Source organism: Puntigrus tetrazona, chromosome 11 (assembly GCF_018831695.1).
Source record: "Puntigrus tetrazona isolate hp1 chromosome 11, ASM1883169v1, whole genome shotgun sequence".
Lineage (NCBI taxonomy): Eukaryota > Metazoa > Chordata > Actinopteri > Cypriniformes > Cyprinidae > Puntigrus > Puntigrus tetrazona.
In genome coordinates, this window is record NC_056709.1 from 8,206,938 (window position 1) to 8,234,787 (window position 27,850).

At 37.3% G+C, this 27,850-nt stretch overlaps 3 protein-coding genes across 4 annotated transcripts; 1 reads left to right on the forward strand and 2 right to left on the reverse strand.

The window, feature by feature from the left end:
* Positions 1–359: 359 nt before the first annotated feature.
* il17rc (interleukin 17 receptor C) lies at positions 360–9,949 on the reverse strand. 2 transcript variants are annotated; one of them, XM_043251962.1, is made up of 15 exons: positions 8,917–9,949; positions 6,677–6,899; positions 6,553–6,600; positions 6,159–6,259; positions 5,461–5,575; positions 5,112–5,153; positions 4,733–4,854; positions 4,534–4,590; positions 4,383–4,434; positions 3,937–4,151; positions 3,301–3,357; positions 3,146–3,188; positions 2,880–2,975; positions 1,706–1,744; positions 360–1,574 (listed from the first exon to the last, which is right to left on the reverse strand). In XM_043251962.1, the coding sequence occupies exons 1-15, from the start codon at positions 9,022–9,024 to the stop codon at positions 889–891; spliced, it is 2,004 nt and encodes a 667-aa protein (XP_043107897.1). In that variant the 5' UTR covers positions 9,025–9,949; the 3' UTR covers positions 360–888. The 2 variants fall into 2 exon arrangements, with proteins under 2 accessions (XP_043107897.1, XP_043107896.1); XM_043251961.1 differs by having other exon boundaries at positions 1,697–1,744; positions 8,917–9,946.
* Positions 9,950–16,418: 6,469 nt separating this feature from the next.
* On the forward strand, positions 16,419–22,649 carry LOC122354006 (inter-alpha-trypsin inhibitor heavy chain H3-like). Its single transcript, XM_043251960.1, has 13 exons — positions 16,419–16,625; positions 18,234–18,397; positions 18,520–18,624; positions 18,711–18,873; positions 18,956–19,066; positions 19,140–19,268; positions 19,344–19,460; positions 19,610–19,778; positions 19,851–19,961; positions 20,448–20,629; positions 20,717–20,896; positions 21,056–21,183; positions 21,607–22,649. The coding sequence occupies exons 1-13, from the start codon at positions 16,551–16,553 to the stop codon at positions 21,989–21,991; spliced, it is 2,019 nt and encodes a 672-aa protein (XP_043107895.1). The 5' UTR covers positions 16,419–16,550; the 3' UTR covers positions 21,992–22,649.
* A 1,686-nt stretch (positions 22,650–24,335) lies between these two features.
* On the reverse strand, positions 24,336–26,332 carry LOC122353662 (galanin receptor type 1). Its single transcript, XM_043251536.1, has 2 exons — positions 26,191–26,332; positions 24,336–26,136 (listed from the first exon to the last, which is right to left on the reverse strand). The coding sequence occupies exon 2, from the start codon at positions 25,654–25,656 to the stop codon at positions 24,670–24,672; it is 987 nt and encodes a 328-aa protein (XP_043107471.1). The 5' UTR covers positions 25,657–26,136; positions 26,191–26,332; the 3' UTR covers positions 24,336–24,669.
* Between the last annotated feature and the right edge of the window lie 1,518 nt (positions 26,333–27,850).

Here is a 27,850-nt window from a genome sequence, read left to right on the forward strand (position 1 = left end):
ACCATTACAAAATTCCTTTTTTTTTGTGTGTGTTTTGGTCATTTTAACAACAGGATTTATTGACTCCTATTAAAACCAATACAAGTCCTATTCTAAACATTAAATCCATTACATCATCTATTCGTTTTGGACAGGGATATGTTACTTTTTTTCAGCAGGTTTGACCAGTCTAATTGCAAACAGGCATTTATTAGATATCTTTGTTATGTTTATGATTCAGAATGCATGTAAAACTGACATCTTAAAAACGTGTCAGACGTTTGCACACAGCAGATGCTTTCCTGATCTTGGACAGACATCTTGCAGACAGTGCTATCTTTTGACTATAGGCCCCATTTCATCAGACCATGACAAACCACTAGTGTCAAAATATATTTGAGAACATCAAACGTACTGTATATTACAAAAGTTCAATTAAAATATATTACATGCATATATAAAATATGCACAAAGCGATATTTATATAGATATGTGCCAAAAGCCATTATTTACAACCATTAAATAAAAGCAGAGATTAAAACGGTGAGTAAGAGTAAATTTCCTTCCAAACAGGCTACCTATAAAAACATAGGAGTACATTGGCTAGACATAAACAGCATGAATATCTGAAGTATTTGTAGTGTATCAATTTCTTTACTTCCTGTAGCGTCTGTGCTGTGGAATTCCCTCATTTAGACTTGTTAGCCCCACAAGCAGACTTCCTTCTAAAGCTATTCCTTTAGCCACTTACTGTAAAAACGTCTGTATTATGCCACATTCACATAGTATTCAAAGGTACTTCACCACGGTCTTGGAGCTTCTGGTACTTTTATTGTTTATGTCATCTGTCCATAGTCCATACTGACAGACTGTGACCGCTGATCCAAACAAATGTTCTGGTGTGACACATCAGTGCTGGTCATTTTGAATAAATATCCTTTCCTCTGTGTCTTCATTGTCTAGGCTGAGTGAATCAAATTGCGTGAGCACGGATTCAGTCCTCACTCTCGACTTAAAAATGCTCTGCACTCCTTGGGCCAGCTTCCTCTGTGCCGTTTTCATCCACCACATCTTCTTAAACTTCCAACTCATCATATTTGGGCTCTCCTCGCACAGTTCCGCAAGTAATCCCTGAGACTGCGAGGGCAGCTTATAAAGCGGCAGGCCCCTCAACAGCTTAGGCATGTCATGCTCCTTATTAATGGGAAGTTTGTGAACGTCTAACTGCACAAGGATGAACCGCTGAGCAGCGCAGACCTTCTGACGGTCAGCGAAAATGCAGCCCAGTGCCGAAGCCAGCATATCCGAGGAGTATACGGCGGGATTGCTTTGTCTTTCCACGGCAATTTCCCAAAACAACTCGGCTCTCTGCAGTATTGTTGGAGAAAGCACCACAAGGGCCTTGCCTCCATGCTTCTGGATCTGATCGAGCTTAGAGTGGAGCCACGCAGCCGGACCGCAAGAACCGAGCTCTGTTTGGTTCCACAGGTCCAGAAATACTCTGAATCCCAGCTCAGAAAACAACTGGCCCAACTTACACACCACCTGTGGGTCCATGGCTGAGGAATGGAGCAACAACACCTGTCCCCTCATATCTAGAAAGAGATATTAGGAGAGCATTAGATTATTATTAAGGTAAGTTCAATTGTTTGAAGAGCTTTTCCTATGCTAAACGTCTTTTTGATAATAAGACACACGAATGACTGTAAATAAATACCTTGTGTACCTTGAGAATGACATTTTCTGTCCCATTTGCTTAAAGACCCTGTGAGAGGCACACACAAGAATGTAAAATCTCTTGAAAAGAGAAGACTTTTTTTTTTTTAATTATTCTGGAAATAGCATACCACAAAATAATAATAAAAAATGCTGAACATTTATTCACACTTAAGCCATCCAAGATGTAGATGAATGTTCATAACATCACTTGCTCTCCAATAGATCCTCTGCAGTGAATGGGTGCCATCATAATGAGAGTCCAAATAGCTGATAAAAACAACACAGTAATCCAGAAGTAACCCACACAACTTTAATCAATAAATTAACATCTTGTGAAGAGAAAAGCTGCATGCTTGTAAGAAACGGATCCATCATTTAAGTGAATCTTTTTCATCTTTTTTTAACTTTAAACTAATGCTTCCAGCTAAAACACAAATCCTCTATCCAATATATTGCTTTCTTTAAACTCATCTGAATCAGATTTTTCACTGGAGGAAGTGTTGTTATGGATTAGGGACCATACTTTTTTAAGCAACAGTAATATCTATTGTTTCTTACAAACATGCAGCTTTTTACTTCACAAAACGTTTGAGTGATGGACTGAAGTGGCGTGGATTACTGGTGATGTTTTTATCAGCTGTTTGGAGTCTCATTTCTGACGGCACCCAATCGCAGATGATCCATTGGTGAGCAAGTGATTTAATGCTACATTTCATTAAATCTGTGTCATTACATCTCACCCACATCTAGGATAGCCTGAGGGTGACTAAATTTCCATTCCTTAGAAATTTCTCAAAAAAAGTGGTAAGACGGGTGACAGACCACAAAATGAAGAAGGAGTTGAAAAAGACAAAGAGCATACTGAGATGGAATAAATCTGTTCTACACAGATCACCGCAAAAATATGTGCCATTCACAGACACGCATGAATAGAGCTATTGAGAGCAAAGAGAGTCCGGTCAACAAAACCTCAACTGTATCTCTCGTTCACCATTTTAAATCGAATAAAAAATCAGTTGTGCTTTGACAACACAGTGGTTATCAGTCTCTAGCATAATTTTTCAGTGGCCAGATGAAATAGTGCAAGTCATCTCCCACATTTTGTTGTTGTTTCTTTGTTGCTAAGAGGAAAAACAACTTCCTATATAAACAAAGAGATGTTGTAGACAGCAAAGACTTACATCTGAATTTGTTCACCAGAAGAAGTACTCCAAGAGCAGTCAGACAAGCAAAGATCAGCGGCAGAAGAAGAAGAAGGCTCCAGTACCGCCGCACCACTAAAACAATATGAAATCAACAATAAACCAAGCGATAACAACCGCCATACTCATATTCATATAGTGAATGTTAGTTTTAGTCATAAACAAATATCAGTGTGATTAAATTACAATGAATGGCAGCTATAAACAGGAAATAAATGAGATGTTTCTTCTCATCACACACTTACAGGGATGTTGACAGTACCGCGCGATCTCTCCATCTACTTCGAGCTGCAGATAAAGACACAGACAAAACTAAATGTTTACCGTGTTCACGTCTGTTTGCACTAAATGACTGATGAACGCTGAAAGAAAGAAATCAGAAAGGCAGATTGTATCATACCATCACGCAGAGCTGCTGGTGATTCTGAGACGTTATATTGACGAACATCCCGGATGCCTGCAGAGAACAAATATCATTACAGCCAGCTGGAAAAGCAATTATTAGCTTTGACCTCAGTTGGAGCAAATGGAGCATATTTCATTTCACATGCATTAAAATGAAAGCAAAGTAGGGTCCATTGAACGTAATAGCTTGTTTTCCACCTCGGAGTCATTCATTCAGTTTCAATGTCATTGCTAATTAATTATTACTAAAACATATCCTACGAGTTAAAAAAAGAACATTAGATAGTTTTATATTTATGTTACCCTTTTGCTTGTTTAATCTTAATCGTTTTTTTTTACATCAAAATGGAAAGCCGTTTTCACCAAAGAATTAAAAACACAAAGAGATAATTATGTTATAGCTTTTGTCTCACGTTTGTCTGAGAAAAGTAAGAAATGTGAGATGTTAACTAGAAATTGTGAGATAAAAAAGTCAGAATTAGATTTATGTATATTTATGTATAAATAAATAAATAAAAACTTTTTTTTATTATTATTCTAAAAACATTTATTTCCAGGTTAGTGTTTCTACTTCCTCACGGCCTCATTTCATTTAATACAGAAAATACATACACCCAAAATGTATATTTACCCATAATATTGTTTTGCTTTCTTCCCAGCCATTACATTTCTGTCTGAATCCTTCAACTTCTGTGCAATTTCCATCATCCTCAAGCTGACAGGGCCAGAGATCGGCTCTTATCCTGCAGGGCACTGTTAATTTCCAGCTTAGCACCGGCTTACCATCATTTGTCTCCATGTGGGCTAAAGACACTGAAATGTTGCTCCGGACATTTTTTTTAAATTCTGCCAATAAAGAAAAGAAAATGTGGAAAAACGAAAAAACATCAAGATAGTGTTGAACAACGTCCACATCCAAGGCGCTTATGCTGAATTTCATTTTTAGAATTTTAGATCAGGGTTTATTTTTAAATGATATTTTACATATTGTACATATTTTTTCCCCTATACAATTTAATCCTTATCCAGCAATTCACACACCACTTAAAAAGTCTCTGAATTTTTTTTTGGATTTACCTGTATTCTCTGCAAAAGGACAGATTTGCGTACGAACTGAAGTTTTCCACGCCTGAAGCACGTTCAAACACACAAGGCAAGTTAGAATAATATCGAAAGAGATTTTAGCAGGTATTGTTTTGAGCGTGTGCGTGTTTGAAAAGCACTGTACCTGGAAACACGTGCAGCTTGTGACTGACGCCCGTGAAATCTTATTACTTGGCAAAGGCTAAGGGAAGAAAAGGTACGGTGAGTTACGAAAAACTGGTAGCTGATGAAAAGCACAAACTGGTTTGTACAGTCTCCTGTTTGTCTGTAATAAGCCCTCAGACTGTGCTGTTTGGACAGAAAGAACGTGAGAGTTCACTGACCCAGCATTTCCCTGCTCTTCCACGTTTCATGCACAGAGACAGGCGTTCGGCAGCTTCTTCATCCTCGTCCGCTAACAGCACCTTAACCACTCTCTCTTCTATTTTAGTGGTGATATTGGGACCTAAAATGAAAAGAAAACATGAATTCAATAAAGTTTTCTCTTCCAAAATTGTCTTTTATGCTACAAACAAGTCTCATTCTCTTGTTTCTCTTTTAGAAAAGCATCTAGTGGAACACAGAGACAGATATCTGATCCAAACATAACACACATATCACGCGACCTATAATTACATTTGGGTTTAAATGAGGAAGCCTTTTTTTTTTTAAATACAATTTACAATGAGATAAATGTTAAAAACTGAATCAATCTGAACATACCTTTGCACCACTTTATGTCCTTGAGGTGTGATGAAAGACAAACTGACGAGACAAAAAAACTTTTTGAACAAAACACGCTTACTGACTGTTATACGACTGATGTCTATCCTTTTTATACACTTTATTCTGTAATGCAATACATTTGCATATATTTTCCCTTTTAAACTTCAAATGTAATTTTAGATTTAACAAAAATGGCATAACGACAACAAAATGGATCGACTTTTATATAGAATTAGTGAATGTAAGAAACATGCCCTTTTAAATAAGGAAGGTACGCTATACGCTATTGTTGTATATGTGTTGCATTGTTGTATCTAAAAAAAAAAAAAAAAAAAACAATGGCTACCTGTTGTTAATGTAGGGAATTCAACGATCTTAACTTCTGGTGACTTATTGAATGATCTAACAGTGATCGCCATTGTTCTGCCAAAGTCAACATGTCTGTACTCCACCAGAGTGATCTGCAGCACACAAAGATAAAACACTGAGATAACAGTCCAGGCACTTCACAGCTTTCACTGTTTACTTTTACATGCCAGACCTTCTAGAAATATTTAAATCAAATCTAAATAAAATATGCATTTGAAAAGTTTAAATATTACACTGTTGTTAATGTTATATATAAAAAAAAGGGTTGTTTTATATTTATTAAAAACACAATATTTATGTCAAAATTCAAACAATTATTTATTCTGAATAAGAAATAAGGAAGCATGTAAAATCTTATTGTGCTTCAAATCAGTAAAAAAAATCTTACTGAGGAATGGGTAAAACCTAGGATAGAGCCAAAATGTAAAAAAATAATTAATTAATTTAAATTACAACTAACCTTTTTTATTGTTATTTTATTTATTTATCAATAAAATATAATATATTATCAAAATATAAATATATAATATATATAATAATATATAATAAATATAAAATATATATACAAATATATATTTGTGTTTCGAAGGTGAATGAAGGTCTTACAGATATGAGAAAAAGGAAATCTTCAAAACAGCAACATTAGGGTTAAAGGGACACGGCGGTGAGACTCACAATGAGAGGTTTAAGGCTCGCGGTAGAAGTCACTGTGAAATCTAATCTCTCGCACCATTCACGCTGCATTTCTGCTGGTTTGTAGCATATTGTTATAGTAGCTACATGAAGAGAAGACAAACAGACGGGCTTTAATAATGCACTGCGCGATTGGACAATGGCGAATCCACCGATTTCTTTCAGCGAAAGCAAATACAGCTTGAGAACTCAACTCAGCTTGAAAACAAACTCAGTTTACCCAGAACATAAGTTTTAGCATAATATTACAAGATCACGCAAAAATAAATTTTTTCTAAAACTACTAAAGTACACTAAAAATGATTTTAATGAATCCATTAAAACCAAATCGCTGACTAACTTTAATTATACATCAAGAAAACTCAGGGGGAAAAACCTTCTGATGTGTTGTTTGGCATGGAAACAGATCCCGAATCCCAGTCCCCTGAAATTAGAAAGATTAGTGTAAACACAAACCATAAAGCCAACAAATTTAATGCGCTGTCACTGTAGGGACCCACCACTGAGCTCCTCTTCACATTCGGATCTCTCAATATCTCTGTCCTCTTCCTCTTTGGGATCTGGAATAACACTTAGCTGGATGTCGATCCACAAACAGGGTTTGCAGTCGTTCTTGTGACAGCACAGTTTTGACGTCACGAGCAGAGAACACGCGTTCACAGGACCACAGACCACATCAGATGATGTGATGGGATCTGTGTTTATCATCATGCAGTTTAGAGCCTAATAAACAAAGCATATTCCAGGTTACAAATGCAGAAGCTTATTTTGCAGAGTTCTACGTGACATCTTTGTTGACCCCCGGAACAACACTGTGATCAGCCAATCAGTTACCATTTTATTGTTTTTGTGAAGTTTAGGCTTACAATCAGTCATTGGTGCGTCTACATTAGTGTCATGCATCTATAACTTCCTCTGATTTTAGGCATTAGTCATGGTTGAGGTGCAGAGATATGGTCAAAGCTAAATTTGTGGATTAAAATGTTCTAGGGTCATCAAAATATGCTGACCTAGAAACACGTCGAACTCAGCAAAATCAGCAAAAACAGACTGCCTTGTGAAATGTTTTGTATTAGCATTTACTTTTTTGACTCAAAAATTTCAATTAATCCTCAAATGTTTACCAACAGAGTGATATTACAAGATTGTTCTGTTTTAGAATTTTTGTAATGGAAAAAACATTTATTATTTGTATTTCACTCCAATTAACTCCACTAAAAATGTATTTGAATTAATCCACTAAAACCAAATCATTGACTAATTGGATTATATATAAATTGATTGATATAAAAAAAAAAAACTGGCTTTGGTGTGTTTATGGTATGCAATGTGTAGGATTTAGTTTGTAGAGTGAATGCACATCGTAACTTTGCAAAAACTGTGCATTATATGCACGCCGAACATGTTTTCATTTTTATTTGGCATTTTATTTCTATGCATTTTCACGAGAAACGGGCTCCGGGAGGAGAAGATCCACGAGCTTGGAAAGCAGCTCTAACAAGAAAAACAAGGAGGATAAAGACGCCTTGGCTGAGCTTCGGGGCATCATAAGCAGGACGTTCATTACCATCCGTCGATCTGAGTGGCACAGAAAGAGGGGCAAGGAGAGGCCTCACAGATGGGCAGAGTTTATCACAAGCCCCTTCAGATTCACAAGGAGACTCCTAGGGTAGAAGTGTAATGATTGTCTCACCTGTACTCTAGACGAGGTTGGACCATCTGATCTCAAATTCAATTCCTGGAGGGCCAAAACAGCTAAATCACAACTGCTTAAATGTTTCTAGTAAACTTTCATATTAGAATTGGAGCTAAACTGTGCAGAGCTGTGGCCCTCTAAGAGTTGAGTTTAAAAGCAATGATCTACATTGATAACCTCTGGAACCCAACCCTGAGAGAGTTTAAGGAGGCTGTCAAAGCAGCTATGACAAACTCAGCGCCAGGTCAAAGTGGAGTGTCCTACGTGGTAACGCTACGGAAAATCTGGAGCACACAGGGTTTGGTTCGAAAAGATGACATGATCTGGAGATGCCGCAGCTCAAATGGACTTTAAGCCAGCTTTGTCTCAATCCGTAACGATGAGGAAGTGAAACGCATCCGATAAGTTCAAATTCCATCAATCGCAGAGAAGCCAGCTGACCTGGAAACAGCACACGTAGGGAGACAGCCACACTCCTCGAAATTGGAAAAGTTGAGTTGCAAGCCGCAGCGGACAGGTCAGGGCTGCAAGGGAAGTTTAAAGCCTGGATTTACCAGGACTCCCCTGGCCACTGCTGGTTCGTGACATACCCCTAACTCTTTGAGAGGAAAATCAGCCTCATCAGGACTCGAAAGAAGAAATCTGAGCAGGGGCAAAGGAATGATGGAGTACACAGACTAAATTGGGGACTGCTCACCTATCTATAGGGTGCACCTGGAAGATGTGTGCAAAAATCATCTTTCACATATCGTCTTCAAAAACTAAATGCAAAAGTAAATTTCGGTACTCGTTAACCTGATGATTATATAATTTGAAATCAAGCATGAAATTGTGGATTGTTAAAAACGGCATAAACTTCATACATATTTCAAAAAATAATATTAATAACTAATATAACATAATAACGAGGTATATACTTTAGTAAAACACTGAGCACTGGATATGAATTTTTCCAAACATATATCACAACTATTCACATAAATGTACAAAAAAAAAAAAAAAAAAAAAAAAAAAGTTAAACGCTTTAATGAATCAATACTCCACCTGAGGACACGTGACGTTGTTATCTGGGTTGTGTGTGACTCGTTCCAGTGAACACACACTTCCGGTGGCCAATAGGAGCAGTTGGGCTATCCTCCACGCAAACTTCATTGCGCAACAGTTTCGCTCTGGTGTCCAAGAGACAATTAATCGAAACCGCTCAATGCCCAAATCTCACGGGTTATATCCTTCGCTTCGTTGTCTCTGCGAGGCTTCAGTAGAGTCCAGGATGACCATATTCAGTTCGGCTCGGATACACAGTCCGGTTCTCAAGTTCCGCCGAGCGGGAAGCGCGAGGCACCGCAGTCACGCGCCATACTGTGACTTCCGTCTGTAAGGAGACAGAAACGATTAATGTTTTATTTTTCTGCGATTCAGACTCTCAGCTCTTGTAATACCGGATTTAATTTTGTGGTTCTAAGCGTCGGTCGATGTGTGTTCGGTAAGAAGTCACCTGGCTTCCAGTATGCCCAGGTGTGTCTGTGTGTGACAGATTGCCAGATAGCGTGGGTGTGTGTGAATGAATCATGTTTGCTGCTCTGCCTGGAATGCCTCTAATTTCCGATACATATCAGAGGGCAGTGAGTTTTGTTTTCGTTTATTAATCTTTATTTCCACTCCGGTTCCACCTCAGTCTCGTGAAAACAGCGAAAACTCGTGGTATTTATACGAAAAATGGGTTTGGCGTATATATAATGCGCAGTTGTCGCGTAAACATGATACTCATCTAACCCACAAACCTAATTCTACCCAACGCATAGCATAAACACGACAAAGTCCATTTTTGCGTATCTATACCACGAGTTTTCATTTTTATTTGGCGTACTATTTACACGCACCTTCAAGGGATCGGGTTGCCAGTTCACGGAACATTCAATAGAATTCTCTCAAAATAGCAAAATCTAACAATATTTTTCATTTAGTTATCAAACATCCTCATGTGACCCTTAATTATTTTTAATTAAGACTCTTTTACATGCTTAGCTTGTATTGCTGTATTTCAAAACACAGCCTATTACTGATGTTATGGTTGCTTGTGATAATAAATATAAAACGTAAAATAAATGTTTATCGTGTGTATAAATAAATGCTTTCTCTCTCACACACACACACATGCAAAGAAGTTTATTTTAGCTCTAACAGAAAATATTACTTACTGGTATAAATGAGAAGTTTTCGAAGCACTGCAGAGTATGTATTATAAATCCCAACAAGACTTTGTTGCCTTTGACACACATTAATTAAATGAAAGCGCCTGTGAGTGAACTTTGAGTGTGTGAGAGGCTCACCCCTCCCATCTGACAATCAAAACACACATCGCCAAATCATTTTATGCAAGAAAACATCAGTAGGAAAAGCTGTTTGTGTGCTCATAATTAACCGAGCTGGCTGCGAAATATGATCTTGGCCATTTGCGGCTTCATAAAACTGTAACCAGGAAACTGTCAGGTGCAAAGTTCCATCTGGATCATTCTCTGTAGCGAGCGAATTTGTTTATCAGGTGTCTTTTGTGTATCATGGCAACTGGTTTTAATAAATCACCTGGAATTAAGAGTGGCTGTTAATAACTGACAGAAACCACCCAGAACAGGGAGCAGCATTGTGAGTTCATACAAATGCTTCTTTTAGAGACAATAAGGCTATGGGATTGCGATCATTAGAAACACCCCAAAAACACCCGTCCCTACGGGAGGCTGGGGTTAGCTGTCGCAAGAACAAGAGCAACTATCATGTTGCAGGATAACATTATTTTTCATGCATTGTACTGTATAAACTAAAGGAAAAATAGCTACAAACCCAAATAGGCAGTTTAATAGTTCCTGTGTGAAAGCATGCTCTATTACTGTAAATAAACGCTGCTTGTGTTACTAATACTAATAATAAATGTTAGAGAAAAATATTTTAAACAGCTTGTACAACAACACTGTATATATGCACAACGGCCGTTTTGGAGTCAAAAGGTTTGCACAGAAATCGGGTCCCAAAATGACACACATATAAATACTTACCAGCACAATGCCCTACTTAAAGTAAGAAGTAACATGAAAGTAGGCTACTCTTGCCCTTCCAGTTTCCAGCCAAATTATGTCATTTCATTTGACTAAATCAACTTGTAATTAATTACAACAAAAGTTAGTTGTTGAACATTCATATTTTGTGTGCTTGCTGCAGGAATGTGTTAATGGCTTGAATGAGTCTGTCTTGAACAAAACGAGTTGGTTAACATTCTTTCGCTTCTTTTTTTCTCTTCCTTGGAAAAAAAGAGGGATTTCTCAGACCTGCCCAGGTCGCATTCATTAAATGCTTTTGTCCTATTCAAAGCGATAAATTGATGCTTTTAACATAACAATTGTGCCTTAAAGAGACTGCAGTAGTTTATGTGTTTTTGTGTGAAATCATTAAAAAATGTATTTTCTTGTGAGAAGTATATTGTGGATATTGATGCTTTCCTTTGTTATAGATGCAGAGGTCTCTTTTTGTCGTTTTTGTTCTTTTTTTACAAATCAACATTACTCAGCAACCATAATACTGCATCTTAACATTTAGAGCCTAAAAACCATAAGAAAAAGGAATATATTGCTATTGCAAAATATTTTTAAACTCCAGTTGCTTTTTCGTGCAGCCAGGGATATTAACAGTGAAGTCTATAAGCGCCCCCTGCAGACAGTATTCTATAAAAAACACAACAATTTTTAAACTGAGCAAAAATCACGTTTTCATACGTTGCTTATATGCTATTTGTATGGTCAACAAGTCATAAAACAGAACATAAAAATCCACATGAATATCACTCCTATATCTCCCAATAAAATGTCTTATAAGCTGATATTTTAATATGATGATATGAGTTTTTATGAACAAAGCTATGTAATTTCACAGCATAATGTAAAAAAAATAGTAATTGAGTGATGAACAAATAAACAATGTTTAAAGATTTCAATTTTTTTCTAATAAATAATGTATGGATAATAAAGTAAACCTAAGTTACTTCATGTGTATGTATGTATGTATATATGTATGTGTATATGTATATATATATTTGTAGTATGTTTAATAATATGCTGGGATATGCTGTTTATATTTTAGATCAGTTGGAAGGAATTTAGAGGACTTTAAAACCTCAGTGACAGTAGCTGCTTTTAGTAAAGTGACCTTTGAGTTGACCTACGAGGAACTGTTAAAGCGTCGCCTCGGCAAATATGAGCTACTCATCAACGCCTATCAATTTTTGATTAGAAAAAATAGGAAAAAAAACAGAAATGTTCATTCATTCTATATTTGATGCATATGCGACTACAAATAAACAGAAACTAAATCGACTGAATGCATGTGTCCCCTTTCTTTTGTGAAAGAACCGCTTTATTTCTGTGTGACAAATTTTCAGTACTTTTGGATTTATATCTGTAACAAAACGCAATGCAGAGAGACAGACGGTGTTATCATGTTTGTTTTGTTACGTGCTGGCACACAGCTGGCCTCGGGCCCTACGCAAGTATGCATTTCCCCCAGCGGGCCTGATTGCACAAACACTGTGCAAAGTCAGGGAGGACGAGGAACAGGATCTGCTGGTTGCACCGTTTTGGCCCACCTGGACCTGGTTTTCAGAACTCAATCTCCTCGTGACAGCCCCTTCCGGGCACATTCCTCTGAGGGAAAAATCTTCTTTCTTGGGGGTTTGACACCATGTGGCACCTGCGTCCGGACCTGTGGAACCTACATGTTTGGCTCCTGGATGGGACGTGGCAGACTTAGGTGATTTACCACGGGCTGTGGTGAACACTACTCAGGCTAGAGCTCCCTCTACGAGGCAAGTCTACGCCCTGAAGTGGAATCTGTTCACAAACTGGTGTTCTTCTTTAGGAGAAGACCCCCGGAAATGCACGATTGGAGTAGTGCTTTCCTTCCTGCAAGAAGGGTTGGAGCGTAAGCTGGCACCATCCACCCTAAAAGTGTATGTGGCTGCCATTGCAATCCTTTACGATGCAGTAGATGGCCGGCCTTCACATTTTGTATGTTTCAGGTCTTGCAATCTCTAATAATGAGCTGAGTGGAATCAGGTGTGTCACTGGTGAGCCACTGTGCCACTGGTGAGTTTGAGCAATGACATATGAAAAGTGTGAAAAATACAATAATTAGAGAGCAGAGCTAAACTATACGAAACGGGTGATTTTGTCTAAAAATCTAGAAAGGACCCACATACCTAGGATTATATTTTTTGCAGGGGAGGCAAAGAAGCAGGATAGCCAGACCCATTGTCTAGGGGTGTAACACCTCAGCAGTTGGGGAGTTTGGGAAGTGTCATGAACCTACAAGCCTTGGAGAATCTGTCAACCATGGTGAGAATGGTGGTGAAATTATTTGAAGGTGGTTATTCTGTGTGTGTATTCAATGTGTGACCAGGTCTTTGGGGAATGGGTAATGGCTGGTGTTGTTACAGGTAAGGCATTATCGGATGAATCTCACCACATCCATCTGAAGAGTGGGCCACCAGAATTTGTTTGTGGTTTGAGTTGGAGGGTTGCGATGATGCCAGGATATTCTGCACTGGGAGTATTGTGGATCCAGTGTAGAAGACAGGTACGAAGGTGAGTGCCAGTGGGCAATTAGGCGGTAGTGGTTCATTGTTTAGTACCTTGATGATTTCCGTGATGATGTCTCATTGTACAGGTGCCGGAGTACGAAGATGAGCCTTGGTGAACTTCTCCTTCAGAGCTTGGAACCCCTCAATACACTATTGTAGACGATGAGTACCCTTCTTGGGAAGAAATCTTTGCAGTTCCTTCAGCATCGTGGGTTGAAACCAGTTGATGACAGCATGGACCTTGTCATTCTCCATAGTCACCTCCTCAGGACCAATAATGTAACCTAAGAAGAAGAACTGAGTCTGGTGGAACTCACACTTCTTCAATTTGGCATAGTTGATTCTACATGAGGTGTTGGAGAACTGCTCTGACATGTTCTACATGGGACGAGATGTCCGGTAAATAAGTTTGGTAAAGTACTTAGTTGTTCAAGGGTGGCTGGCACAAGGGATAAATGGTACTGGTACTTCACTGTCATGTTGTTCAAACTGTGGTAGTCTATGCATGGACGGAGACCTCCATCTTTCTTTTTCACAAAAAAAAGAAACCAGCTGAAGCGGGCGAGGGGGAAGGACAGATGAAGCTTTAGCTAGTTCCTCCTCTGTGTAGAACTTCATGGTCTTGGATTCAGGTAGTTACAGAGGCAAGTATTCAGGGGAGGGTTCCCTCCAGTGACCATTGGAGAGAGCCACAGAGGAGTGGGTTATGACACTTTCTCTCACACCCCACATCAAGTTAGCCGGGGTGGGGGCACTGGTCTGCTCATGTTCACTTATGCTACAGATTTCCATTCACTCCTTTCTTCATTTGACCTCAAACGCCTTACCAATGAGAGTAGAGCAGTTTCTTTTAAATGGCCATTTCTGAAACTTGACTGGTTAAGCTGCTAAAGCTAACCGCACTGTCTGAGGAGCTAGTTTTGCACAGGGTTTTGACAGGAACTTGCAAAGTTGAGTGCTCGGCAATTTGTCTGTGTCTTAACGACCTGACAAATTGGGCTGGGTGGCATGCGAGGTTAGCCTCATAATAAATGAGAGCTGTGACCTTAGCAATGCCATGGACATGTTCACACAGTGTGGCAGTGAACCATCCACAAAAGCTGTTCCAGCTGATTTACAGCCCAGTAACAATCATGTCCGTCATCAAAGACGAAGCTAAGAAAACTACCACACCACTTTTTTCTTTAGTGTTGTAAATTAATATATATATATATATATATATATATATATATATATATATATATATATATATATATATATATAATATAGTTAAATATTCAAATTTAAAAATATAAAAAATTATTAACTAACATACAGAATAAAAATTCTCCTACATTTTGGATGGCTAAGGGTCAGTAAATAAACAGCAAATTTTAATTTGTGTGTGAAATATCTCTTTAAAGCTCCAGCTGACAGACATTACATCCTTAATACAACTGCAAAATTCACTTTAAACTTTAATTACCTAAACAAGCTAAATTAAAATGTTATCAAACAAACATTTACAAATATTATTGTTTACAATTACATCTTTAAAATGAGGCAGAAGAAAAAAATAAACAGTGTATAAAATCAAGTCACATTTACATAGCACTTTTTACAATATTAATCATTTTATTTATTTAGTGCTTTTAACAATATTGTATCAAAGCACTGCTTATCACGAGACCAGCACAATAGCGAAAAAAAAGTTTAATTATGCAAGAGTATATTACAAGTAATTTTTCCAGTCAATTCATTGGTGATTCAGTGTTGACTCATGAGTGTTTGCATCATCCAGTTCATCTCTCTTCTGAAAATGTGCAGTCAGCCAAGCATTACACATATTACCGGTGTGGCGGGAAGAGCCAACGACAGACACAGTGGGTGTGGCGTGAGGCCTCAGAGAGGCTTTTTTTTTATTAACAAAAGTATACAAAATAAAGCGTCCAGGGGAAAATAAGTGTCCAAAATAAACAGGGGAACTGGTGTCCTCGACGTGCTAAAGGGGGAGTGCAGGTGAGGTAGTGTTCCAGGGGGAAGGGTCCAGGTAAGGGGCGGAGTCCGGCGGCCGCACACGCTCCCCTCTCTGGTCTGGGGCGCGAGGGTCGGCTTCTCCGCCGGTCTTGGGCCAGTGTTTGGCGCCTTGGAGGAACTGCTCTACTTAACTTTACATACACTGTCCCATGCTTATGTTTCTTCAGATTCACAACCCATAAAACACTTTCTAAATGTTGTTTAAAAATTATCATGTTGCATGATTTTCTCGTTAAATGTAGTCTACAAAATAACATTTATTTAGTGGGATTTACCACCAGGCGTATTTTAAGATTTTATAATACATCTTTAAGTACTAGTTCTCCCAATTAAGCATCTCTTGATGTTACTCTTACGTTTTTGTGTTTTTCCTGAAATCCCAAGAGTAATAATAAAGCTATTCAAAAATTTGACTAAAAATGTACACAATTTTTTTTTTCTCATTGGAAATGGAAAATTGATTTGCTGGAGAAAAGTGTTGTTACTGCAGAAATATCATCATAGAAATAAGATTAAAGAAGTTTCTTAGGAGCTCATTCACAGATTTTATCCAGCAAATCATTATTTGCAAAAATGTGAAAAGAAAAAGAAATTTCTATTGTATTTCCTGCAATGAATATGAGGAAACCGCACCTATTTAGCACTGTACACACCTTTACACTATGATGTAAAGTTTGAAGAATGTATCATTAAAAATATTCATTTTTTAAGCCATTTTCACTCCTGTGGGGAAAATGTACTCTTTGGTTTTACTGACTATTCTGACCATGAGGAGAAGTACTTTTTTTTTTTCACTGGGCTCGCTTCAACCTGTGGACGTGAAAAACTCCCCGCGACATCACATTTTAAAGCAGCCCAATTCCGAGGGTAAACTGCGGACCTGGCAACGCTGAGTGGAGGTGACGCATTTCCTATTCGAAAATGGAGTTCTACCGAAGACTTTAATATAGCTTCCTTAAGATATTTCAGCTCCACTGCATTCGCTCACCAGACCCATTTCGGTTCTCGCGGGCTTTAAAGGCGGTGTGGACAACACACGATGCATCAGGCAGATCTCCGGCTGATCATTTTGGGTGCTTTTCTCATCTCAGCATCTACAGGTTCTGTGAAGAAGGTGAGGATGAAATAACATATCGGTCAGTGTGTTAAGGGGACAAAATCAGATTGAGGAAAATTTTATTAGATTGTATACATAATTTATATATATATATATATATATATATTATATATATATATATATATATAAAAAGTACCAAGTATCAAATACAACATGCAGGCTTTTGATAGATGTATATTTGTTCATTTCTCAATCCCCTGCTTAAAAAAATAGGCTAGGCTGGTTTTAGCTGGTCGTTCCAACTGGTTTTCCAGCTAAAACCAGCCTGCTGACCAGCTTAAGACCGGCCAACCAGCCTAGGCTGATTTCAGATGGGGTATTTTTCAGCAGGGTCATCATTTGTAGTTATTGCATTGCATTATATATTTTGCACCACAATTTAATGATTTTCACATTATAAAAAAGACTTTTCATCCCTCTTTCATGTCTCTACATGTATTACAAATTCCTCTTCAAACAAAACTAACCTTTACATTCATGAATGTAAAATTTTAACAAAAGCAACAAGTTATTTAATACAAATAATTTTATCATGAAACATTAAGCCAAACTTTACAATTTCTCACGAGAGGTCCAGTCTTCTAGGTAATCTTTGGCGAATCCAACAGAGCACCATTCCAGAGCGTTTGTACCAAATTACACTGAAAACAACTGTATCTATCTCCAGACTGCATAATTGGCATATATTAGAATATCTGACATCAAAGCATAAATGTGATTCGTAAATTTAAAGCACAGCTCTTTACATTTATGTTTGATAGAGAATGTAAGAAAGTTTAATCTAATTTCGGCAAAATGAATAAGATTTATATTATAAGATGCAAAATACAATTCCTCACAGATGAATCCAGATTGACTCCTACAATAAATGCAAATTGACATGTCTAATGTTTGCTTAAAAGGCATTGTGCCAAGTGAAAGGGCACCGCGCAGGGCCATAAATGGGTTTGTTTCATTTGTATGTTCGTTCTATTTATTAATTTGTGCTATTTACACAATATTTAAGTTTTTTTTGAATGTTTGTAGGTGTCCAAGTAGAGAAAATTAATAATCAAATCTAAAATAGCACTGCATAGTCTTCACTGTAAAAATGAAATATACAGTCAAACCAAACCACTTTCAACATTTCTCACATTATCACAGTTTATTTGTTTAGAGAATTATAGCAATGGTCACCCTAATAAAAAGTAAAGCTGTTTCTTTTCTCTATTGATATAAAACCAGTGTTGGCTGAAAGCTATTAGACTTTACTAAACTATCTGTTTTGCTATTTTTGGCTGTACAAAGCAGTTTTTCTTCTTGGTATTGAAAATTGGTGTCATACCATATTATTTTTATGTATTATATTAATTATGAACACACTGGTTTGTAGTGCAAGCTGTTTTACCATTTAGTACACGTTGTTATTCTTCTCGTTATTGACCTGTAGCGACTAATGGACAAGGAGTCTTCTGTGTTCATGAAAAATGTGTCTGTTTCAAATCAGTAAATCAATTATGTTTTTATTCCTCGGAGCTGTGTGAACTTTTAGTTAAAATTATAAACATACGGTTGCAGTTCAAATGATTCTTACCTGTAAATATTATTTTATGGTGTTTTTTCCAGAAACAAAATGTGGATATATACAGCTTCTACATTAACTCCACGGTCACCAGCCGCTACGCCACAACAGTCATCACAAGCCGCGTTGCGAACAAATTGAATGAATCTCAAGAGATCCAGTTTGAGGTCAAGATTCCCAAGAATGCCTTCATCAGCAAATTCAGAATGTAGGGTAATTCAGTACCTACTCTTAATTACGTTAATGTTCTGAACGTGTCTGCAAACTCGTATGAAGACAGCTAACAAATTAACTTTTTAAAAATAAAATTTTGTCTTTTAATTTCTCCAGGGTTATAGATGGGAAAACATACAATGGAGTTGTGAAGGAAAAAGAGGAAGCTCAGGAGCAATACAATCAAGCAGTATCTCGAGGACAAAGTGCTGGACTGATCAAGTACTGGAATTAGTTTTTCTATTAGGTTCGTAAAATATGTATTAGTATTGGGTTTAGTAATATGCTTGTATGTGTTTATATTTTAGATCAGTTGGAAGGAATTTAGAGGACTTTAAAACCTCAGTGACAGTAGCTGCTTTTAGTAAAGTGACCTTTGAGTTGACCTACGAGGAACTGTTAAAGCGTCGCCTCGGCAAATATGAGCTACTCATCAACGCCCAACCGATGCAGCCAGTGGCTGACTTCAAGGCAATGGAAGAAATGAAGAAAAAATAGATACATTTTTTAAAATGTGGTGTTTATTATATGATGTTTCTTTTCCTTAAATTAGATGGAAGTGCACATCCAAGAGAAGCCAGGAATCTCCTTCTTGGAGGTGAAAGGAGATTTGAGCACCGGTGATCTGGCCGATGCCATCAAAACCACCAGAGCAGACAAAGAGGTAAATTTTGATGTTTTCAATACGCTCATACACTTCAAATGAAGTTACCAAATGACCAAACTGATCATTTCAGGCATCGGTGACATTCTATCCCTCTCAAGATCAACAAACCAAGTGTAAAAGCTGTGGAGAAGATGGGCTGAATGGAGACCTGCTTGTAACGTATGATGTCAACAGACAAAATCCTAATGGGGAAATCATGGTATTTATTTTTTACTAATTTATTTTTTTTACATTGCAAAAAGTTCAGAATGTACTTATTTTTCTTTTTTCTCAGGTATCAAATGGCTATTTCGTCCACTACTTTGCCCCCTCTGATGTTCAACGTATTCCAAAAAATGTGGTGTTTATCATCGACCGGAGTGGTTCTATGCATGGTAGAAAAATAGATCAGGTAAAAAAATAAAAAAAAATTATAATAATAATTTTTGATTTGTTAATCAAACAGAGATTCCTCTACTGAAATCAGTTTAGTGTTGTTCTAAGTTAGTAACTGTCCATAAATATATGCAAAAAATAATGTAATGTAATGTCCTTCTTTAGACTCGTTTGGCACTGCTGAGGATTTTAAGTGATCTTGATGAGGATGACCACTTTGGATTGATCACCTTTGACAGTGAAGTTAGCTTATGGAAGCGTGAGCTCCTCAGAGCTACTGAGGAAAATCTAGAGAATGCCAAATCTTTTGTGAAGGAGATCAGAGATAGAGGAGGTGAGTTACACATAATAAGGAGTAAGAAAGTTGTAACTCGCAATGACACAACTATGTTTGGTCTTCCTTTAGCCACGGACATAAACGCAGCAGTTCTAGCAGGAGTGGATATGATCAGTCGACATCCACGAGAGGGAACAGCCTCCATCCTGATCCTGCTGACCGATGGAGATCCCACTTCAGGTACAGAAACACAACAAACACAAAACAGTCACTGCCCACGTTTAGCTCTCTAAAGAAAAAAACTGCATTAGGACTCCCTTAATTGTTAATGTTGTCAGTCAGCACATATTGTTTTTGCACTTTTATGAATTCATGATTAAATTATTTTTCATTTTGTGATTCCTATGCAATTTCATACAAAATCAAACAGGCCTAAATAATCATTTCCATGATTTGTTACATAAAATAAATTTTATTTTTTACATTTAAATGTTTGATTGTTCACTTAACAGATTTTAACAAGCAGTTTTGTGATAAAATTGAGGTTAGAGTGTCAGTGGAAGTTTTAGTTTTGAACCACATCAGTATCAGAGGCACATTATAAAATACTTTAGGTAAAAGTCATTTAGCGTTTTTTCTGTACAACTATTTCTTTCCACTTATATCCCCGATGTACATGACTTTATTTAATTGTGTTTATATATATATTTTTTTTTTCTTTAACAGGTGAAATCAACAAAGAGAAGATAATGGCCAATGTGAAAGAGGCCATTGGGACAAACTTTCCCCTCTATTGCCTTGGTTTTGGATATGATGTTAACTTTGACTTCCTGACAACGATGTCTCTGGAAAATAGTGGAGTTGCTCGCAGGATTTATGAAGATTCAGACGCTGATCTACAGCTTCAGGTGAACTACTGACGATCAGCTGAGAATTCATCTTTAATGCTGAGCGCTTCTGTCTTTGAGCGTATTTAAAGTTTGTTTGATTTTTAGGGCTTCTATGAAGAAGTTGCCGTCCCTCTTCTCACTGAAATTCAACTTAAATACCCAGGAGGTACAAACCTTACCAAGACCAGCTTTAGCTTGTACTTCAATGGCTCTGAGATTGTGGTGTCAGGACAAATCACAGACAACAGTGTGGAGAGTTTCACCACCGAAGTCATCGCAGTATCAGTAAGATCTTCACTCATCTGTGTAGTGGCATATTACTAGGATCACTGGTCGATTGACATCTGAATAATAGCTTTGTTTTTATAGAAGGTATTAGGGGTGAAAGTGGTACTGACAGCATCCCTGTTGAAAATGTTCACTGGAAATATTATTTCTGAGCAGAAAGGCAGCGATGTGACGTATCAAGACACTATAATGACAAAAGAGCCCAGTGATGTTCCACCTGAGGATGAAGATTTCATGCAGAGGTTGTGGGCCTACCTTACAGTGAAACAGCTTCTGGAGAGACAGTAAGTTTATGCACTTGGGTCTATACATGTTTACAAAGACATGTGTGCACACACAATTATACATACGTGTGTGTGTGTATTAATAAAAAAATAAAATAAAATAAAAATGACCGATCAGGCTCACTGTACTACACGGGGAGAGAGACAGCACCACAACACTGGGACACAATTGGACCTTTTTTCACCTGCTTTATACACTTATTGTAAATAAATCCACCCTCTGGGGTTTTTGTTTGAGCTTTCCTTGTCGTTTGATTCTTCACCCCGTCACAAAAAAAAATATATATACAGAACATGCATGCAAATATTTAATATGCATTTAGATTGTCACAAATTATGTGAAAAATACAATTCCTTTTGAAAATAGTCCTCTACTACTACTACTACTACTACTACTGTCTTCTCTTGTTATTTCTGTCTCAGGGTGCTTCTTAAAGGACAGGAGAAAGAGGACGAAAAGAAAGAAGCTCTCAGACTTTCCCTGAAATATCAGTTTGTCACTCCCCTCACCTCTATGGTCGTTACTAAGCCACAGGAAGGAGACGTGGAAGTAGCTGACAAACCCAAAGAGGGAGAAAGAAGAAAAATGAGAGGAATGGCACTTGTACCTAAAGTTTATAATGACTATGCCTATGACTATGACCTGAGGCCTCAAGCGGACATGATGATGAGCTCTTCACCAGTATTTTCAATTATTTTGGGGGTGGGGATCTTTGTTATTTTTGTTTTTGTTTTTGTGTTAGGTTTTTTTTGCTGGCGCCGGTCCACTCGTAGGCAGCACGTCAGCTTGCAGAGCACTTGTGATTAAGGTGTCGCAAATTCAAGTCCCGGCTACCAGACCTTAGCCGATCCTGGATTGATTTCCTTCCTTTCAGATATAGGTCATTATCCCCCACAATCATGCAAGTTATTCAATTTATATTTTTTTCCTGTTTGTTTGTTTGTTTGTTTTTTTTTTACTTGGTTATCCATATGTCCTTGTGGGCGACTGTCATGATAATAATTTGGTTTATTATTGGCTTTCAATGATGATTCATCATATGTTTATCATATATTTTAATGAGCAATTGTAGTAAGCTTTTTCAGTCAAGGTGATGTAATTATTTGTATCAAGTTTACATGCATTATTACTAACAGTAATAACATGCTTTATGCATATGAATATGCAGAAATGTAAACATTTATTGTCTTAAATGTCCTAAATGTATGCCAAAAAAATATATGCATGTCTTTGTTTTCATATTCCAGCATTATAACATTACACTAGTACGCCAAATGATTATTTTTTTTTTTTAACTTTTATTAAATGTAATAGATCTTATTTTATTTATTTTCTGTATTTTTTTTTATAAGAAATGCATATCACAGTTGCTGGGGATTATGGTATTGTGGTATGTCAAAATATTTATCTTATTTATTGATGTGAAATAGTAGTAAAGGAAACGAATAAAACAGAAATCAATCACTTTCATTTATATAGCGCTTTAAACAATAAAAAATAGTCAAAGCACTGAACAGTATAAAACAGAAGACTACAATGGTAGGGATGTTATAATGACGAGACTCAACAATTTCTTATTAAATGCAGAGACGGTCGCTGTAGTCAATTCAACGATAATCACTAGAAGTTAAGTGTCCCCAACAAAGCAAGCCAGAGGCGACAGCGGCAAGGAACCAAACCCCATCCATACAGAATGGAGAAAAAACAAGCTTGAGAGAAACCAGACTCCATTGGGGTCAGTTCTCCTCTGACCGGACGCCCAGCACTTAACTTCCAATTAAATTTTTTAAACGCAGTTGTATCAGATTGTATAAATGATTTATTGTGTGTGTGCATCTGGATGCGGTGATCTGTCCACGGGGCTCATCTAGGTGTTCTGGTCTCTGATGAACATAATCTCTGGGTGCTGATCCACCATCTAATCTGGATATGAAAGAAACAGACTAATATTAGCGTAGATGCCATTCTTTTTACGATGTCACGAGAACATGGTGTTTTATGAGGATTGATTATTGATTATGAGGAGCTAAACCATTCAGGGCTTTATAAGTAATTAATAAGATTTTAAAATCTATCCGATGTTTGATAGGGAGCCAGTGCAGTGTTGACAGAACCGGGCTAATATGATCATACTTCCTAGTTCTAGTAAGGACTCTAGCTGCTGCATTTTAGACCAGCTGAAGTTTGTTTATCAATTCCAAGCATTACAATAATCTAACTTTGAGGTCATGTGTTGTGATCAATAGTGTTGAAAGCTGCGCTAAGATCTAATAGCACAAGTAACGAGATACAACCATGATCAGAAGATAGAAGCAGGTCATTAGTAACTCTAATGAGAGCAGTCTCAGTACTATGGTACAGTATAAATCCTGATTGGAAATCCTTGCAGATACTATTTTTCTCTAAGAATGAATACAGTTGTGAGGATAATACCTTTTCTATTATCTTTGACAGAAAAGGGAGATTAGAGATTGGTCTGTAGATGTGGTTTCTTAATGAGAGGCTTAACAGCCAATTTGAAATGAAACTTTGCTGAAAATGTGTTCACCCTCAGGTCATAAAAGATATAGATAACTTTGTTTCTTTATCAAACTATAAATATTGAATACAGATTAAGTTTGCATTACAATTATGGGTAAAAAAGGGGAGAATGCCAAATGTAGATCAAAACATATAGAAACATACAGAACATGTTAATCATATGAAAAATTATCTACAATTAAGCCTTATGTTTATTTATTTTTTTAATTATATATACTTTTCCCCAGTGGGCATACTCTCTACCCTAATTCTAGCTGATATTAGTAATTTTCAATAGCCTGCTATATAGGTGCGATAGGCTGACTGAATTCGGCTCGGGAACAAGCCCGGATGTATGAATAACGTAAGCGATTCATTCATCAAACAGTGTATAGACAGCTTTGTGATTAAAAGGGGAGTTTTTAAAAATTGTTTAATCTCGCCCTAGCATGAAATCAGTCGTAATATTATCTGCTCGCTTTCTCTAGAATTTATTCGCTGTTTCAATAACAGTGCAAGGTACAGGTTTCTGTAAATTAGGTAAACAGATTTCAGGTAAATTAAATTCATTACCTCAACTGTGAACATGAATCGTAAATTCAGTATTAACTAATTAATAGAGAAAACAATGTCTTTTTTATTTATTTATTGTTTTGAATTGTGAAAACAACATCTCCCATCGTTCCACCCATCTGTACAGTTTTGAACATGCAACCTCTAGTGGCGAAAACATACATATTGTGCAAAGCTAGCTGTTTGGTTCTTCTTGGCGTTTTACAGTATAGGGCTGTGCAAAAAAATCTGTACATAGGTTCCTTATTGCCCAAACCATTGGTCATTTGTTGCATCACAAAAATGTTCTACACATTAGTTTATAAACAAGTTGTTCATTGTTAGCACATTATATAAAGCCATTCAAGCATGTAAGCAACTTGGATTAAATCTTGGTAATTAACCATATAACTTTAGGAGAGTCTTTGTCCACAGACTCTTCGACCCAGGTCCATTAGTTCCTTCCTGAATTTCTCGGATGTGAAAACATAGAGAATGGGGTTGGCCACTGTAGAAGAGGTTGCCATTATGCGAGCAAAGGTAGCAAAAGGTCCAAAATAAGGTAAAGGACCAGCCGCTTTATCACCTTCAGCTATTTGGGCAAACATCAAGCCGTAGGATGGCAGCCAGCACACTGCAAAAGCCAGCACTAACAAAGCAGAAATCTGGGTCACATGCACATGGTAGTGCTCCAAACGGTCAGTCTGAGTTGTGCGGTTCTGTCTAGTTGTTTTAAGGAAATGGTATATCTTGGCATAGGCTATTGCAATGATCCCAAGGGGAAATGCAAAAGCGAGTAGGAAGTGGCACACTCCGTAAGCCAACTGGCCTTGGTCAGACAGGAAATTGAAACATGCCAGGTTCTCAAGGGCTTTATGGTTGTCCAGAGTCCTCCAAGCAAACTGAGGCGATGCCAGGACGACCGCTGGTATCCACAGTACACCTGCAACTATTTTTAAACGTCCCTCTCTTCTCCATTGATATGCTTTTGACTGATGCACCACGATGATGTACCGCGCAAAAGCCAAAGTGGCCAGTGTAAACGCGCTCGCCGCCGTACACATCGCACTCAAGAAACTCACAGATTTGCACATGAAGCTTCCAAACGGCCAGTGACGGGTTGCAATGGCGACTGTGTGATATGGAAGACAGGAAAGGAGGAGAAGGTCCGCCACACTTAATGACAGAAGAAGAACATCTGTGCCATTTGCATTTGTTTGTTGGAGTCCACCTGGCCGTCCACTTCCCCGCCGCATCGTACGACAGATGACGATAAGAACCAGGATGTGTCCTACCACCCCAGTTACCAGAATGAAGCTGTCAAATACGGGTACCAACACTCGCTCAACATCACTTAGTCCATGACTGGAACTGTTCGACTCGGTATTTCCATTAACCATAATGGAGTGTTCAACAATTAACAATCTAATAATAAATTTAATTGGATCTTAAATCCAAGTATATTTTTCACCTCTATAATATACTGCTATTTCCTGTCCGAGGCATCTCTCAGACGATTAGAAAATGTTCAAACATCAACATGGTTATGCAGTGTACATCCTTATGCATTCTTGTAGTATCGCCTGTGAGGTCCAGAAGAGATAGTACTGTACAGTAGATTTGATAAAAGGCTCAGGAATGCATCAAAAGTTAATGATTGCAGGACTCAGAGTGCAGAAGTACTGCTATTATCTTAGCTCTCTTCGTGAGAAATAAGACATTGCCTGAAATCATTGTTTATTAGTAGTTCCATGGATTTATTTCCTCTGTAATTCCATTACAGATACGGCAGATCCAAAGCCATAACAATGCTGTACTTGCCTGTAGTGAGTTCAGTAACTGTAAATGCATCCCAAGGATTTGCTGGATTTTTCTTCCACCTTCAGGAATAAGTTCACAAATTCCGTATCTTATTTGCTGGATTTTTCTTCCACCTTCAGGAATAAGTTCACAAATTCCGTATCTTATGAGCTCAATAATCCAGAGTATCAATCTGCTGGAACTCCCAGGATATTATTCAAAAGATCTTGAGTGGAAAGCCGTGCTTCAAACGGAAACAAACAGCCAGAGAGGCTAGTCAAATGGCCTTTGACCTGACGGCGGTGACGCAGTGCCTATAAACTCAGAGCTTTGTTTAACCTCCCATTTAACGAACTGTCAAGTAAGTATTCAGTAGATATAAACATCAGTTTCTGTCTTTGGATTATTTCTGTCCCTATTGGTTTTGCACAGCTTTGCCATGTTAAAATAGTAGAATTAAATCACATTTACCTCCAAAATATATTTTTTTTATCATTTTATTCACTCTTGTGTCATACTATGTCACGCTATGGCACCTTCAAACACAAAATCTATTTTGAAGAATGTTTTTGGCCATTACAAAAAAAGGTTTGGAATGACATATTTACATTGGGATAAATATATAATGACTGCTTTGTGTGTGAGAGAGAATAAGCCCTTTAATAAATACTGAAATACAAGAGTTACATAATCTTACATTTCCTTCAAGTTCCTTTACAGGAAGTGTTACGACAAGTCATAAATACATGGATCAGATAAGTTTAAAGCACAAAGACAAAGGTCAAAACATACAGATAAAGTATCCTATGCATAATTTAGATTGTCTGTGTAACTGCTGACTCAAATACCCACATTAGTGTATCCCTGAAGTCTTAGTTAAATCTAATGAATCGCCATGATTTGGTTTGACATACACCTTTAGAAAGCATTTGCATGAGACTTCCACAAACTGATGCACTTTTTATAAGTAAGTTTATTGGCACTAAACAAGTATATAAAAAAAGGAAAAGAATAGCTGATATTTTTACTATTTTTATGAAGCTAATAATATGTTAGATGTTACATGTTGTGATTATTATTTGATTCATTGTTTATTCAATTAAACCTCAGTCCTAAAATACACATTATTTCCAATCATTTTGATTTTAAAAAGGGATCATTTGGGTTAGTGTTAGTATTCAAATAAAATAACACATTGTTTTGTGTTGATTAATTTCTTGAATTTGCTGAGGTATGTGTTAGAGATCATACACTTAACTTAAACATCAGCGTTTTACATAGAAACATGCTCTGTCATTTCATCATTTGCCAGAATTGAACTTTACAGCTCAGTGACAGTGAAATCAGAAATGTCTCTCTGCATCGCAGCGTCGAATGAGACAAGCCAGCATTTGATAACCGGCTTTGAAGAAAATCTGTAGTCTGTGATGTCCTCCCTACAGACACATTCATAGATTACACAGATGCATAACATGAGAAAAAAAATCAGTGTACGTATTATTTATCACGTACCAACTTGCGTTCACTTCCTGGTCATTTATCTTTAGAGTTTGTGATCCTTGAATCTCCTCATACGAAGCATCCATTTTTCCTTTAATATCATCCACAGTTATTTAACCCATGTTTGTTTAATAATTAAAGCAAGTTACAAATCGGAGTGTACTTTTTGATTGATAAATTGCAGATACGTGCTTCAGTGTTTAATAGGTGACACTCTTACCTAAAATGCCTGTCAAACTGACATTTTTTGGCTGTTGTCGAACAGCAGGCCACAGAAACACATTTCTTTTTTTC

Excerpts from the sequence above, each read along its gene's own strand:
- il17rc (XM_043251961.1), bottom strand. The coding sequence starts at position 9,024 with ATGAAGTTTGCGTGGAGGATAGCCCAACTGCTCCTATTGGCCACCGGA. Across the intron at positions 3,189-3,300 it reads ACCAGCAGCTCTGCGTGATG|CTCGAAGTAGATGGAGAGAT; the intron begins GTATGATACAAT and ends CTTTATCTGCAG. Across the intron at positions 1,575-1,696 it reads TCATTCTCAAGGTACACAAG|ATATGAGGGGACAGGTGTTG; the intron begins GTATTTATTTAC and ends ATCTCTTTCTAG.
- LOC122354006 (XM_043251960.1), top strand. The coding sequence starts at position 16,551 with ATGCATCAGGCAGATCTCCGGCTGATCATTTTGGGTGCTTTTCTCATC. Across the intron at positions 18,398-18,519 it reads TTCATCAGCAAATTCAGAAT|GGTTATAGATGGGAAAACAT; the intron begins GTAGGGTAATTC and ends TAATTTCTCCAG. Across the intron at positions 18,625-18,710 it reads CAAAGTGCTGGACTGATCAA|ATCAGTTGGAAGGAATTTAG; the intron begins GTACTGGAATTA and ends TTTATATTTTAG.
- LOC122353662 (XM_043251536.1), bottom strand. The coding sequence starts at position 25,656 with ATGGTTAATGGAAATACCGAGTCGAACAGTTCCAGTCATGGACTAAGT.